The 14,426-nt window shown below is 38.6% G+C and overlaps 1 protein-coding gene across 1 annotated transcript in view; it reads right to left on the bottom strand.

Annotated features, from left to right (window-relative positions):
* Positions 1-14,426, bottom strand: part of LOC139759822 (transmembrane and immunoglobulin domain-containing protein 1-like) — a 146,706-nt gene that overhangs the window by 29,600 nt on the left and 102,680 nt on the right. Inside the window, exon 4 of the mRNA XM_071682310.1 lies at positions 13,541-13,649. Coding sequence (XP_071538411.1) covers positions 13,541-13,649 — 109 coding nt within the window. The remainder of the gene's footprint in view (positions 1-13,540; positions 13,650-14,426) is intronic.

The raw sequence follows: 14,426 nt of genomic DNA, 5'->3' as shown, positions 1-14,426 counted from the left end.
ACCACTATTCCTTCAAACATGCCCATTTTTGCTTTTTGAGATAAAGTTCTCGACTTCCACACATTCTTCAATGCTCCCAGAATTTTTGCCCCCTCCCCCACCCAATGACTCACTTCCGCTTCCATGGTTGCATCTGCTGCCAAATCCACTCCCAGATATCTAAAACACTTCACTTCCTCCAGTTTTTCTCCATTCAAACTTTCCTCCCAATTGACTTGTCCCTCAACCCTACTGTACCTAATAACCTTGCTCTTATTCACATTTACTCTCAGCTTTCTTCTTTCACACACTTTACCAAACTCACTCACTAGCTTCAGCAGCTTTTCACACGAATCAGCCATCAGCGCGCTATCATCAGCGTACAACAACTGACTCTCTTCCCAAGCTTTCTCGTCCACAACAGACTGCATGCTTGCCCCTCTCTCCAAAACTCTTGTATTTACCTTCCTAACAACCCTATCCATAAACAAATTAAACAACCATGGAGACATCGCGCACCCCTGCCGCAAACCAACATTCACTGAGAACCAATCACTTTCCTCTCTTCCTACTCGTACGCATGTCTTACATCTTCGATAAAAACTTTCACTGCTTCTAACAACTTACCTCCCACACCATATATTCTTAATACATTCCACAGAACATCTCAATCAACTCTATCATATGCCTTCTCCCGACCCATTAATGCTACATACAAATCCATTTGCTTTTTTAAGTATTTCTCACATACATTCTTCAAAGCAAACACTTGATCCACACATCCTCTACCACTTCTGAAACCACACTGCTTTTCCCCAATCTGATGCTCTGTACATGCTTTCACCCTCTCAATCAATACTCTCCCATATAATTTCCCAGGAATACTCAACAAACTTATACCTCTGTAATTTGAGCACTCGCTCTTATCCTCTTATATATATATATATATATATATATATATATATATATATATATATATATATATATATATATATATATATATATATATATATATATATATATATATATATATATATATATATCTTTTCTTCTTTCTTTTGTACTATTCGCCATTTCCCGCGTTAGCGAGGTAGCGTTAAGAACTGAGGACTGCGCCTTTGAGGGAATATCCTCACTTGGCATCCTTCTCTGTTCCCTGTTTTGGAAAATTGAAAAAAACGAGAGGGGAGGATTTCCAGCCACCCGCTCCCTCCCCTTTTAGTCGCCTTCTACGACACGCAGGGAATACGTGGGAAGTATTCTTTCTCTCCTATCCCTAGGGATAATATATATATATATATATATATATATATATATATATATATATATATATATATATATATATATATATATATATATATATATATATATTTATATATATATATATATATATATATATATATATATATATATATATATATATATATATATATATATATATATATATATATATATTATCCCTGCGTGTCGTAGGCGACTAAAAGGGGAGGGAGCGGGTGGCTGGAAATCCTCCCCTCTCGTTTTTTTTTCAATTTTCCAAAAGAAGGAACAGGGAAGGGGGGCCAGGTGAGGATATTCCCTCAAAGGCCCAGTCCTCTGTTCTTAACGCTACCTCGCTAATGCGGGAAATGGTGAATGGTATGAAAAAAAGAAAAGAAAGATATATATATATATATATATATATATATATATATATATATATATATATATATATATATATATATATATATATATATATATATATATATATATATATATATATATATATACACGTATATATATATATATATATATATATATATATATATATATATATATATATATATATATATATATATATATATATATATATATATATATATATATATATATATATATATGTATATTTTTTTCTTATCTATTTTATTTTGCTTTGTCTCTGTCTTCCGCGTTAGCGAGGTAGGGCAAGGAAAGGATCACAATTTTGCGCGTGATCAAGGTATTCCTATGAGTCCACGGGGAAAATGATACACGCTAAGTTCCCAAGTGCACATTCGTGTTTTGTTTTTTTGTTCTTAAGTTTCGTCTGCAGCCACACTTTAGTTCTATATGTAGTATGCAAAATCATCGTGACAAAAAAGGCATACAATGTCAAACATGCTACTAATGTCTTTACATGATCTATGGCTTGTGGGTCTCTTTGAGACTATATTCTCATCAAAGACCTCACAAGTCTCTCATATGGTCGAAAAAGAACCAAAAATTCAGCTCACGAGGAGTGATAGCATATCTCAAATCCTGCTATCCCCTGGTGGGCTGATTCGGCCTGTCAGTGAGGGCCATGTTCTCAGACACAGACATCCCAGAGGAAACTCGAGCCGAGTTATAAGCTGTCGGCTGACTGAATCTGTCACAGCTGTGGTGCTTTACCCCAGCCGAAATTGGTACCCATTTATCAAGCAACCTTGGTCAGATATTCAGCAGACACCAACGGGAAGATATTCTTATCTATACTCACATAGTCTTTTAACTTAAAGAAAGTCTTTGCTTTTATTACAGATGTGATTTTGGCTCGTATCAGTACATGGTTAACGACTACTTTTTGTTTGCAGGATAGCATATTAATGACCAACGAAAATTAATTTCCTTACAAGCACAAAAGTAAGTCTCATAAAAAAGAAAAAACCGAACCACAGAGAGAGAGAGAGAGAGAGAGAGAGAGAGAGAGAGAGAGAGAGAGAGAGAGAGAGAGAGAGAGAGAGAGAGAGAGAGAGAGAGAGAGAGAGAGAGAGAGAGAGAGAGAGAGATCCTTATAGTTGTGTGCCGATAATGTTGAACTCTAATGTGACATAATAAGGAACGTAATCTTTCTCTAGTATTGTTCTAATCTCTAGGGAAAACTGCTGAGTACACGTGGGTAAAGGGTAGATGTTCGTGACAGTAGTAAAACCAAGATATATGAAATCTTGGGAGGTAGACACTGAATATCATCTCTATATATGCCAGGTATACTACACACTCATACTGGGGCTCTCAGCTAATTACACGTCATTAACTGCTGAACCTCAGACGCAAACTTCCTGCTATTTAGACCTCATTACCGGGACCAACTTCTACATTGCAACTCTTAGCTAATTACCCCTCATTAGCCAGACAGTTTCACACACAGACTCCTTGTTAATGAGGTATCATTAGTGATGGTGGAGGAACGACTCATTTGTAACTATATTGTGTGATGAAGGACGATATGAAGGGTTCTCTCGTAACTGATGGTATTAGTAGCTCATTAGATGTTATCATAGTCGAGTTTTATCATTTTAGGATGACTTTTATTGGTTATTATACTCTCATTATACTCACGGCCTACTATGTAATGATGAGCTGTCAAGTTTACGAAATGTATTTTTAAATGATAGATATCATGTCTCAGGAGAGTGTTGAGACGTGAATTATCACACGCAGATAAAAAGATGATAGGCAGCGTAGAATGTAATCGAAGTCAAAGATTCATTTTATGTGACATATGTGTATGAGGAGAAAACTACAGTACAGAAAGAAAACTGTTCCATAGACTCGAGTTATTTAATAACACAAACAGACGAAGTTATGAGTCACCGGGTCAGACTTGCTAACCTAAGAGGCATGTTCTCATGGTTGTTGTGTTATGTCATTTTCCCTTGCTGACAGGACCGACGAGCATGGAATCTTGAATTCTGGTTGTTGACAAACATAGTTTCCTGACCAGCATAAGTGGTTGGCAGGCTCTCATTATTGACTAGCGCTCGTTCTTTCTAGGCATTTAATTTTGACAAATATTGGTGGCTGACAACTGATTCTTGACAAGCATTTATTGCTGAAAGACATTGATTGTAGAGAATTACTGAATGGTGAAAGGTACCGATTGTCAACAGGAATTAATTCTTGACAAGCACTTTTTTATAATAAATTGATACTGATATATAGTTATTGTCGGCAAGCACTGTTTGTTGACAAATATAGGCTGTTGACAAACATTCATCGCTGAAAGGGACAGAACGTTAGATTTTACTGGTTGTCAAAAATAATTGTTTGTTAGCAAGCACTGATTGTTGACAAATTCTTCTTGCTGACTGACCGTGGATTTTGACAAGCACAGATCGGTGCTATATATTCGTTGCAAACAAGGGTTTATTATAAGCTCATAAGCACTAATTGTTGTCAAATGTCGCTTACTGTTTAAACACAGATTGTTGAGGAGCGTTGTCTGTTGACAAATATCATTGTTGATAAGCAACGGTTGCTGGAAACAGCAGTTGTTTCAGCTTATTATAAAGTTTGTTGACAAGCAATGAATGTTGACCAAAAACTACTTCTGACAAGTCCTGGTTGCTGACAAGCATAGATTGTTGCAAAACTCTTGTTGTCTGGAAGCATTTACTCCTGACTAAGACTGGCAAGTGCTTGTAGTTGACAGGGACTGGTTATATTTACCTGTATTAACCATAGATACTGAAAGCAACTGAAGATATATCAGTATAACAGGAGAGCTATGTAATGGTTTGGTTATCTTAGATCAGTCAAGCAGTCAGAGTAAAGACAATGATTCAAGAGTGTTAAAAAGTGTTAAAGCGATGCACGAAACCATCTCCGATTCAGTAAGTTGCAGGTTGCAGCCGTACAAGGAAGCACAACGAATCTGACCTACAAGTGTAACTTTTCATATTCTTCATTCAAATAGGTGTTTAACAAAGTAAAATACTGGGTTAGTAAGTGGAAAGAAGAGATTGAACGAAGAAGGTAAAGTGGAGGAAAAGGATGATTGTAGATTGTAGTAGATACGTGTGGTGTAGGCTTTCTGAAGTGTGAGAGTGGTTTGTTGAATGTGTATTTTTGGAGCCTTGGTTGTATGACCCCAGGTTACTATGTGTGTGTGTGTGTATAGTAATATTGTGTGTTGGCTTAGTAAAGGTGTAGGTAAACTATACTGAGAATTGTTCATTGTGCGTTCTGATGGATGTTTGGCGTTTCTCTTCGAGTCTTGAGGATCAGAGGGAACCAAGCGTATTCCATGGTTGTGCTGCTGTTGTCTATATCTTGAATATATCCGTACTACGTATCTATTCTCTATGATATTCAATTATTCTAAGCCTCTTCCTTTATACATGTACATGTTGGTTTTAAGTTATATATTAGATGTCAGTCCTCGTTATCGTTAATGTATGTATACTTTCCAAGCTCGATGAATCTGAGCCCCTTGTTTGTATCCTCTGGTGCATCAGTATACGTAATTTGAAGGCAATGTGGTAGTCAAGTTGGGATTAGCTCAGTATGAGGAAGATCATGGCAGAAACGAAGATACAGTTTTTGTTTCTCCGAGAAGTGACGAGCACAAGCTTCTCATGATTGCTTACTATATCTTGTGAGGATCTTTTGCTTCTTTGGTCCACAACTGACAATAGTGAGCAGCCTTCTAGCATTACACCTGTTTGTATTTATTTCCAAGTTTCCTGCGTAACTATCGAATCTAGACGACTTCGTCAATTCGAAGTTAGTATGTTCAGGGAATATGCTGCTAGAGGTTGTGTTTTGTGTGGTATCATCTTCCTACTGAAGGTGAGGCATCTCTGTCTGGGTATCAAAACGTGTAGGTGTTGGTACACTCGTTGTGTGGCCTAACAATGAAAACTGATGACGTAGTTGAATTTATTGAAACTGAATCGTTTCGTTTCCTCGGAGACTTGTAGCATTTCCAGCTATGAAAGTAAACTAAATGTAGCTCAATCACGTTTTGGTAGGGACCTTATAATTGTTCATTAGTATCATTATGCGCTCGTTCATAGGTCTCTGGTGACTCATTTTTCTACAGCGACTGTGATCTTAGGTGTAATACTTCTAACCTAACGGAAACCATATTCACTTCGAGTGTGGAATTCGTTGTCTTCCAGGTGTCATCTTAACCTGAGACTGATTTGTCTTTCGAAAATCTGAGAGAAAGATGGTCAGTACCTTATTAGGATGACATTAGGCATTTCTTGTTTTCGTATCATTGGTTCCTTGGCTTCCTTGAATCTCATAGGGAAATGCTCCGTCCTGAAGAATGCATTGTGGACATTGAGAAGGTAGGAAGGCTTTATCATTGTTATCAATTATATACAAACCGTGTCAGTAGGTTGTAGACAGTAACCCCCTGGGGAAGCAGTAACGTTCTGACTGACAGTATAGAGAAGGAAGGCATATCACAACCACCGTGTCAGTAGGTTGGACGCAGCCGCCGCCCAGGGAAGTACTATTGACCGAGTGTTGGGGTGATGCCTGGGACCATCTTGTGCCATCAGTGTCTGAAATGATAGTGTTACTGTCTGTCTCTTAGCTATCGGTCTATATTTAATGCTTTTTCTTATATTCCTGAACCTCCTTCCCCTTGTTTTTTTATCCCATACACTTCACGCATCCTTTCTCTAACATTCTGTTGTTAAAGAAAATCTTTTGTCGAAGTATTTTCCTTTTGTTTCCCTGTTCAGAGCCTGTCCTTGATGGACACATGTGTCCATGGCAGGAGCCTTTAGCATAACGAAAATAATAATCATACTTGGTCACAAGCACGGATTTAACATCAAGAAACATATCTTCACCCATTCTACACACATTTAGCTAATCAACAAAGAATGAGTGTAAAGGATAAGCTGCGGGAGACGAGAATGCACTGAGACACTGTTTGTCCTAAAAGGTTTCTATTCCCACGCAGTGACCTGACTCCAGCAAGCCTCCCTGAAGCATAGTGTCTCAAGGGATGCCTGAGCCGGGCGTGTGTGTACACCATCCTCTGAGGATTACTTCTGTGCAGTCGAACATTTTTCTAACTCTCACATATTTTTCACGTTACTCGTGGAGGGAAAAAACTTTTCCAGACTTAGGTTGTCGGCGGGAATTTATTGTAGAAACATTTCATATTCGAATAATCTCTTAGACATTTTTAAACATTTAAGGAGGATGCTAGGAATCGTTCACCTTCTAGGGAAGGATTCAAACGTAAGCCTCATCCACACGTAACATAAGCGAGATTGTTGACGACCTCATGACAAAGGTCTGCAGTTGTTCCCAAGTCTTCGAACATGAAGACAAGCTTCTAGATATATAATAAATTGTAGACAAAGCTCTGAAAATACGCAATCATCCAGGAAAGTTAGGCCGTAAAACATCGTTTACATAATTTTCCTGATCCAACCCATCATTAAAACAGGATTTTCGACATGAGCAACAATCTAGGCAAAGAGACAGACTTGTTTCATCTAGAAAATGTCAACACTTGAGCTTATAGGAATTCATACGTTTGTCGTCATCATTTGGTCACAGGTATGGTATAGATCCTGTTTATAACAATTTTAAGGCATAACCACAAGCTAGATAAATGTTCATATAAAGGCTACCACCATGATAAAGTTTTAGACTTTACGCACCATATAGATAAAGTTCTACATAAGCCAATATCTAGATCCGTTTCTTGACATAAGCCAACTAGGAAAAGTTCCAGACAAACTATCATCAGATAAAGTTTCAGGAAAAAAACATTCTACACAAAATTCCAAACGTAAATCAACATCTACGAAAACTTATAAAAAATTATCCCATCGTCTAGACAATATTGTAATCAATGGCCAGCAGATGGACAAATCTTTGAAGATGAATTATAATCTAAACCACATATGAATTATCATCTAGCCAAGTTCTAGATACAGGGCACCAAATAAACAAAGCCAAAGATATATGACGCTATTACAACAAAATTCTAGACGTAATCAAACTCCCAGAAAACGTTTCAGGCATTAGCAACTGTGTTAGCCGAGTCCCAGGCACAAACCATCCGTCCAGGAAACGTTCCAGAAATAAGACATCGTAAACACAGATTTCCGACATTAACCATAACGCAGTTGTATTTTGAACTAATCACAACTCTCGTATAGATCTTGACCCTAACTACAACAAAAGATTCTTGTTATATACTAATTCTAAGACATCTTGATAAGATAACACAAGTCGGTCACAATACCGTTACAGCTCGGTTACATTCACACAGCTGTTATCATCACATCGCAATCATGTCAAGGTGACACGCCAGATTATGTCACGATCAATTTACGTCCAACAGACCATACCACAACCACACTGCCTCTAGTGACACATTAGTTCATATTACCAGCAGGACAAAATGACGTTGTAAATAATGTTTCAGTCACAATACCTTTCATACAAGCTGACACACCAGATCATGTTACCATCACATTGCTTTTGTTGACACACCACATCATGTCATAGTTACATGAACTTCAAGACAAAGTGACATCTCAGGTCATGTCATAGTCACCTTAACTTTAGGACAAGGTCAGATATCAAATCATGTCATAGTAATACTACCAGCAGTACAAGGTCAAATGACAGATCCTGTCAGATTGACACTACTTACACCAGGTCAAATGCTATATCATGTCTTAATATAATAACATCATACACCTCTTCGTGATATGATGTTGTAACCTAAACCTCTGTCATGAAGTCTCATTAAAAGATGATCTTAGTTTAAAATTTTCCGTCATGATAACTCACTGATGTATACTGACCTACAATATTATGTACAATATTATACAGTTTCTTATTCCTGTAACGAGGGCGGATATCGACCTTATCTTTTTCTCAGAAATTACAGTTTATTACCAATGATATTTTCCATCCTTATATTTTTGTACTGCACGAACATACTGAGAGGAATGACATACGAAAAATGTGATAACATTTATCTGAAGAGTGCGCAAGGAAACAGACGAAGAATGGCTCATCCACTTATATACATGCACACACACACACACACACACGCATATATATATATATGGACAGAGCATCAGATTGGGGAAGAGCAGTGTGGTTTCAGAAGTGGCAGAGGATGTGTGGATCAGGTGTTTGCTTTGAAGAATGTATGTGAGAAAAACTTAGAAAAGCAAATGGATATGTATGTAGCATTAATGGATCTGGAAAAGGCATATGACAGAGTTGATAGAGATGCTCTGTGGAAGGTATTAAGAATATATGGTGTGGGAGGCAAGTTGTTAAAAGCAGTGAAAAGTTTTTATCGAGGATGTAAGGCATATGTACGTGTAGGAAGAAAGGAAAGTGATTGGTTCTCAGGTAATGTTAGTTTGCGGCAGGGGTGTGTGATGTCTCCAATGGTTGTTTAATTTGTTTATGGATGGGGTTGGAGGTGAATGCAAGAGTTTTGGAGAGAGGGGCAAGTATGCAGTCTGTTGTGGATGAGAGAGCTTGGGAAGTGAGTCAGTTGTTGTTCGCTGATGATACACCGCTGGTGGCTGATTCGTGTGAAAAACTGCAGAAGCTGGTGACTGAGTTTGGTAAAGTGTGTGAAAGAAGAAAGCTGAGAGTAAATGTGAATAAGAGCAAGGTTATTAGGTACAGTAGGGTTGAGGGACAAGTCAATTGGGAGGTAAGTTTGAATGGAGAAAAACTGGAGGAAGTGAAGTGTTTTAGATATCTGGGAGTGGATTTGGTAGCGGATGGAACCATGGAAGCGGAAGGGAATCATAGGGTGGGGGAGGGGGCGAAAGTTCTGGAAACGTTGAAGAATTTGTGGAAGTTGAGAACGTTATCTTGGAAAGCAAAAATAGGTATGTTTGAAGGAATAATGGTTCCAACAATGTTATATGGTTGCGAGGAGTGGGCTATAGATAGAGTTGTGCGGAGGAGGGTGAATGTGCTGGAAATGAGATGTTTGAGGACAATATGCGGTGTGAGGTGGTTTGATCGAGTAAGTAATGAAAGGGTAAGAGAAATGTGTGGCAATAAAAAGTGTGTTGAGAGAGCAGAAGAGGGTGTTTTGAAATGGTTTGGTCACATGGAGAGAATGAGTGAGGAAAGATTGACCAAGAGGATATATGTGTAAGAGATGGAGGGAACGAGAAGAAGGAGACCAAATTGGAGGTGGAAAGATGGAGTGAAAAAGATTTTGAGTGATCGGGGCCCGAACATGCAGGAGGGTGAAAGGCGTGCAAGGAATAGAGTGAATTGAAATGATGTGGTATACCGGGGTCGACGTGCTGTCAATGGATTGAACCAGGGCATATATATATATATATATATATATATATATATATATATATATATATATATATATATATATATATATATATATATATATATATATATATATATATATATATATATATATATATATATATATATATATATATATATATATATATATATATATATATATATATATATATATATATATATATATATATATATATATATATCTTAACACTTGATCGTCGTTTCCCGTGTTAGCGAGGTTGCGCTAGGAGACTGACGAAGAAAGACACATCCACTCATATACACACATATATACATACGCGTACATAAACATATAAACATACACTTACATATACATGTATAGACATGTATACAAGGATTTTCATACTTGCTTACCTTCATCCATTGAGCCGCCACCCCGCCCGAACACGTTACACCGCGAGTGACATAGTCGCCTTTGGGGAGTCTGTAACTCTGGGGTACAGCCTCGTTAAAGAACTTTTCGCTCAAAGGAATCCAGATTTCTCTGCTACTATAAGTAAAACAGCCTTGGGCTTCGTACGTGTTCAGAAAGACGACCTTGGGAAAAGCAGGACTCTTCATTGAAACTGGTCGTGAAGCTGATGTAGCATTATGAGTACTAGAAGCAGTAAAGTGGCGGTAGCATTAGTAGTGGTAGTAGTATAAACAGCAGTAGTATTTGTATCAGCAATATAGCAGCAGTAGTAATTGATGTTGTAGTAGTAGTAGTTGTTGTTGTTGTAGAAGTAGCAGAAGTAGAGTAGTGGGAGTAATAGTAGCAGCAGCAGTAGTGGGAGTAGTTGTTGTTTTTGTAGTAGTGGTAGTTGTAGTAGTAGTAGTAGCAGAATAACCATTTCCCAGTTTGGTAATAATGTGAAACATGCTCATGGCTAAGTATAGAGAGAAAATAGGTTGGAAAAAAATCAAGATTATTTCTTCCCACGTAAACTTACACGGTGTGTCGTTGATTATACTGCGATGTATCTATGTTTCTTCTGGATAAGTTGGCATTCTGATGGCAGGAACTACGTGGTTCCTAGCCACTTATCATTACTATGTTTTTAAGTTTACGTATCTCCTCACCCTTCATCTAGAAATAGTATCTATAGCAACATAAACCAATGTAGGTATTGAGTACAGGAATATTGATCATGTAGTCCGCGATAGCTAACAGAAATTGCTTATTGGATTGCAGATTTCATGGCTAATTGATGTCGTGAAAGAACTGCTGGTGCAGACCCGTCCTCCCTGCGGACGTGGGCAGGCACTATCACCCACAACACTCACGCAAGTCCCTGCAAACGGCACGGAAGGCCTAGAAATCCAGCCATAAATGGTTGTCGTGTTGGTTCGCGTGCCTCGTCGTCGTCCACGATGAAGGAAAAAACTGAGGTAGGTACACGTGGTGGAATTACCGAGTTAGATTATTACAGGTCATGGCAGGGTTGGCAGTACCTAGATATCGCGGGCAGGTGGTTGGCACTCCGGGCCATTCTGAGGCAATATGGATAATGCTATGGCATCCTGGATAATACCAGGGCATTATGAAGGATTGTGTGTATTTAACGTTAAATAAATACGAGGTATTGTGAGTAATTCTGAGACGTCATCGTTTGTTCAATGTCGCTGTAAACCTTTTTCGGCCTCATCGGCCTCTCTCACTCTCTTGCTCTTCCCCTTTCCTCTTTTAACTCCTCATACATCACTCACTTTTTCATATATCCCCATTTCTTTCACTCTGTTTCACTCTCTTTAACTCTCTCAGTATCTTCACTTTATGGAGGCTTCCGTCATCACACATAAGAATGGAATGGTCGTTGTGGAGATAGTCGCTCTCACTCAACCAGCAACAAAAAACAATTATTACTTCCCTGCTCTGGTCTCAAGAGGGACAATAACTAATTCAGGTGAATTTCCTACAAACTTTTACCATGAAACAAGACATACCTTACGAATAGCCTCTTGGTGCAGCTTTCTGTATATGTTATCTCTTCTCAGTTTATATATGTTCTTGGTTATATATGTTCTTGGTTCGTATGTGTTCTTAGTTTGTATATGTTCTTGATTTATACATGTTCTTTTGAAACAGACAGAAAACACGAACATATTTCTTTGCTACAGACATTAGAAAAGCATTTTGCACAAATATTTTGATGTCGATATATCTCAGATTCCTCACGATATATAACCTTTATGAGCTATGATATTGAGATGCGAATGAGTAGTGAAGAAATCAGAGCAGACAAGAACATTCATCCAGCAAATGCAATTAAAGTGCAGCCTCATAGTGATTTTTTGTTTCTCTGAACTGATCAAGTCATTAAAGAAAACATCTCTTTTCCTCACCATCACTGTCTGGTGGCCGTAAAACGGGAGTCAATATGCAATTCATCGATCATTTCATAGATGATCGCGGACCGCGTCTTAATCTACCTTGTCTGGCCGTACACGTGTTGTGACTGTCTCAACCCAATGTTATCTCCTCACCAGTTGTTCACCCTCTTACCTCTAATGATGACATCCCAGTTACTTACCTTGATTACATCCCTTTATCTACCCTAATGGTATTCCTTACCTACCTTAGTGGGACTGGTACTCATTTACTTACCCTACTTTTACCCATCAATCACCACAACTATTACCCTCCTACTTGCCCAACTGTTACCGCGTTATCTGACCAACTGTTACTGCCTTACCTGCCCTAATGTTGCTCCTCTGTCTGCCTTACTGTTACTGTCTTCTCTGACCTACTGTTACCCTTATGCCTGCCTTACTGTTACCTTCTTACCTGTTCTACTGTTACCTCCTTAAGCTCGTATGATACCCACTTACCTGCCCGGGTGACGCTCATCTCTCTGCCCTAGCGATACTCACTTACCTACCTGGTAGTACCCACCTACCTGCCCTGGTGATACCCATTACCTACCCTGGTAGAAGACACTTACCTGCCCTGGTGACACTCACTCACCTACCTGGTAGTACCCAACTACCTGCCCTGGTAATACCCATTACCTACCCTGGTAAAAGCCACTTACCTGCCCTGGTGATACTCACTTACGTACCTGGTAGCACCCAACTACATGCCCTTAGGTTATCCACATTTCTGGTATTGCCTTTTTAACCACTTTAGTATCATCCAATTGTCTGACATTAGCCACTCTTTCAATACTACCCACTTATCCATCCCTGGGCTTATCTGGTTATCTGAACAGGTGTAATACATCACTAGTTTGGATGGTATCCACATAGTTGGGCTTGTGCTATCTATTCATCTGACTAGCTGGTGTTATCCAATTATCTTATCTTATTCACGTACTTAACCGGGTTTTAGACGCTGAACTACTTTCTTTTTGTGCCTTTTGTACCTTGTAGGATAGAATCCATTGCCAGTGTTGGCCCGTAACTTTCTTCATAATTCATAAGACGGAATAATACATTAACTGGTCTGTCTCTACATCATAGTGGACAAATTGACACATGTACTCACGTGTAACTTTAAGAGTGTAGAAAAAGGTGACGGGCGGGTGTGTCGTGAGCTGACACTCGTAATGACCCGCATCAGACAACTGGACATCCTTCACCATCAACACCCATGCCTGGGACAAGAAAGGAACAGAGAAAAGGTGCTGATTAGGTGCTTTGCAGGTGATAGGAAGAATATGCGATAAGTTGAGTTGCAGAGGTGTAGGAAAAGACAGATACAGAACACGGCTACACAGGTGTGAGGAAGATCACATGTGTAGGCCCTCTCATTATTATGGTTATTCAAGTGATAACATTGAGAAGGAGCTGGGAAATATCGTAATAAAATTGTATCTTTAAGTTGATTTTATACTGATATTTGCAAATAGTTTCTCCTTGTTCCCTGCACCTTTGACACATATATCCTCTTCGTCAGCCTTTCCTCACTTATTCTCTGCATATTTCCAAACCATTTCAATACACCCTCTTCTGCTCTCTCAACAACACTCTTTTAATTACCACACACCTCTATTACCCTTTCATTACTTACTCGATCAAACCACCTCACACCACATATTGTCTTCAAACATTTCATTTCCAACACATCCACCTTCCTTCGCACAGTCTTATCTATAGCCCATGTCTTGCAACCATATAGTATTGCTGGAACTGTTAATCCTTCAGACATACCCGTTTTTGCTCTCTGAGATAACGATTTCTCCTTCCACACATTCTTCATCTCCCCCAGAACTTTCACCCCCTCCCCCACCTGTGACTACTTCCGCTTCCATGGTTCCATTCGCTGCAAAGTCCATTCGCAGACATCGAATACATATATATATATATATATAATATATATATATATATATATATATATATATATATATATATATATATATATATATATATAT

Source organism: Panulirus ornatus, chromosome 34, assembly GCF_036320965.1.
Source record: "Panulirus ornatus isolate Po-2019 chromosome 34, ASM3632096v1, whole genome shotgun sequence".
In the NCBI taxonomy this organism is placed as follows: Eukaryota; Metazoa; Arthropoda; class Malacostraca; order Decapoda; family Palinuridae; genus Panulirus; species Panulirus ornatus.
The sequence above is the reverse complement of the archived record's forward strand: the minus strand, read 5'-3'. Positions and strand labels throughout refer to the sequence as shown.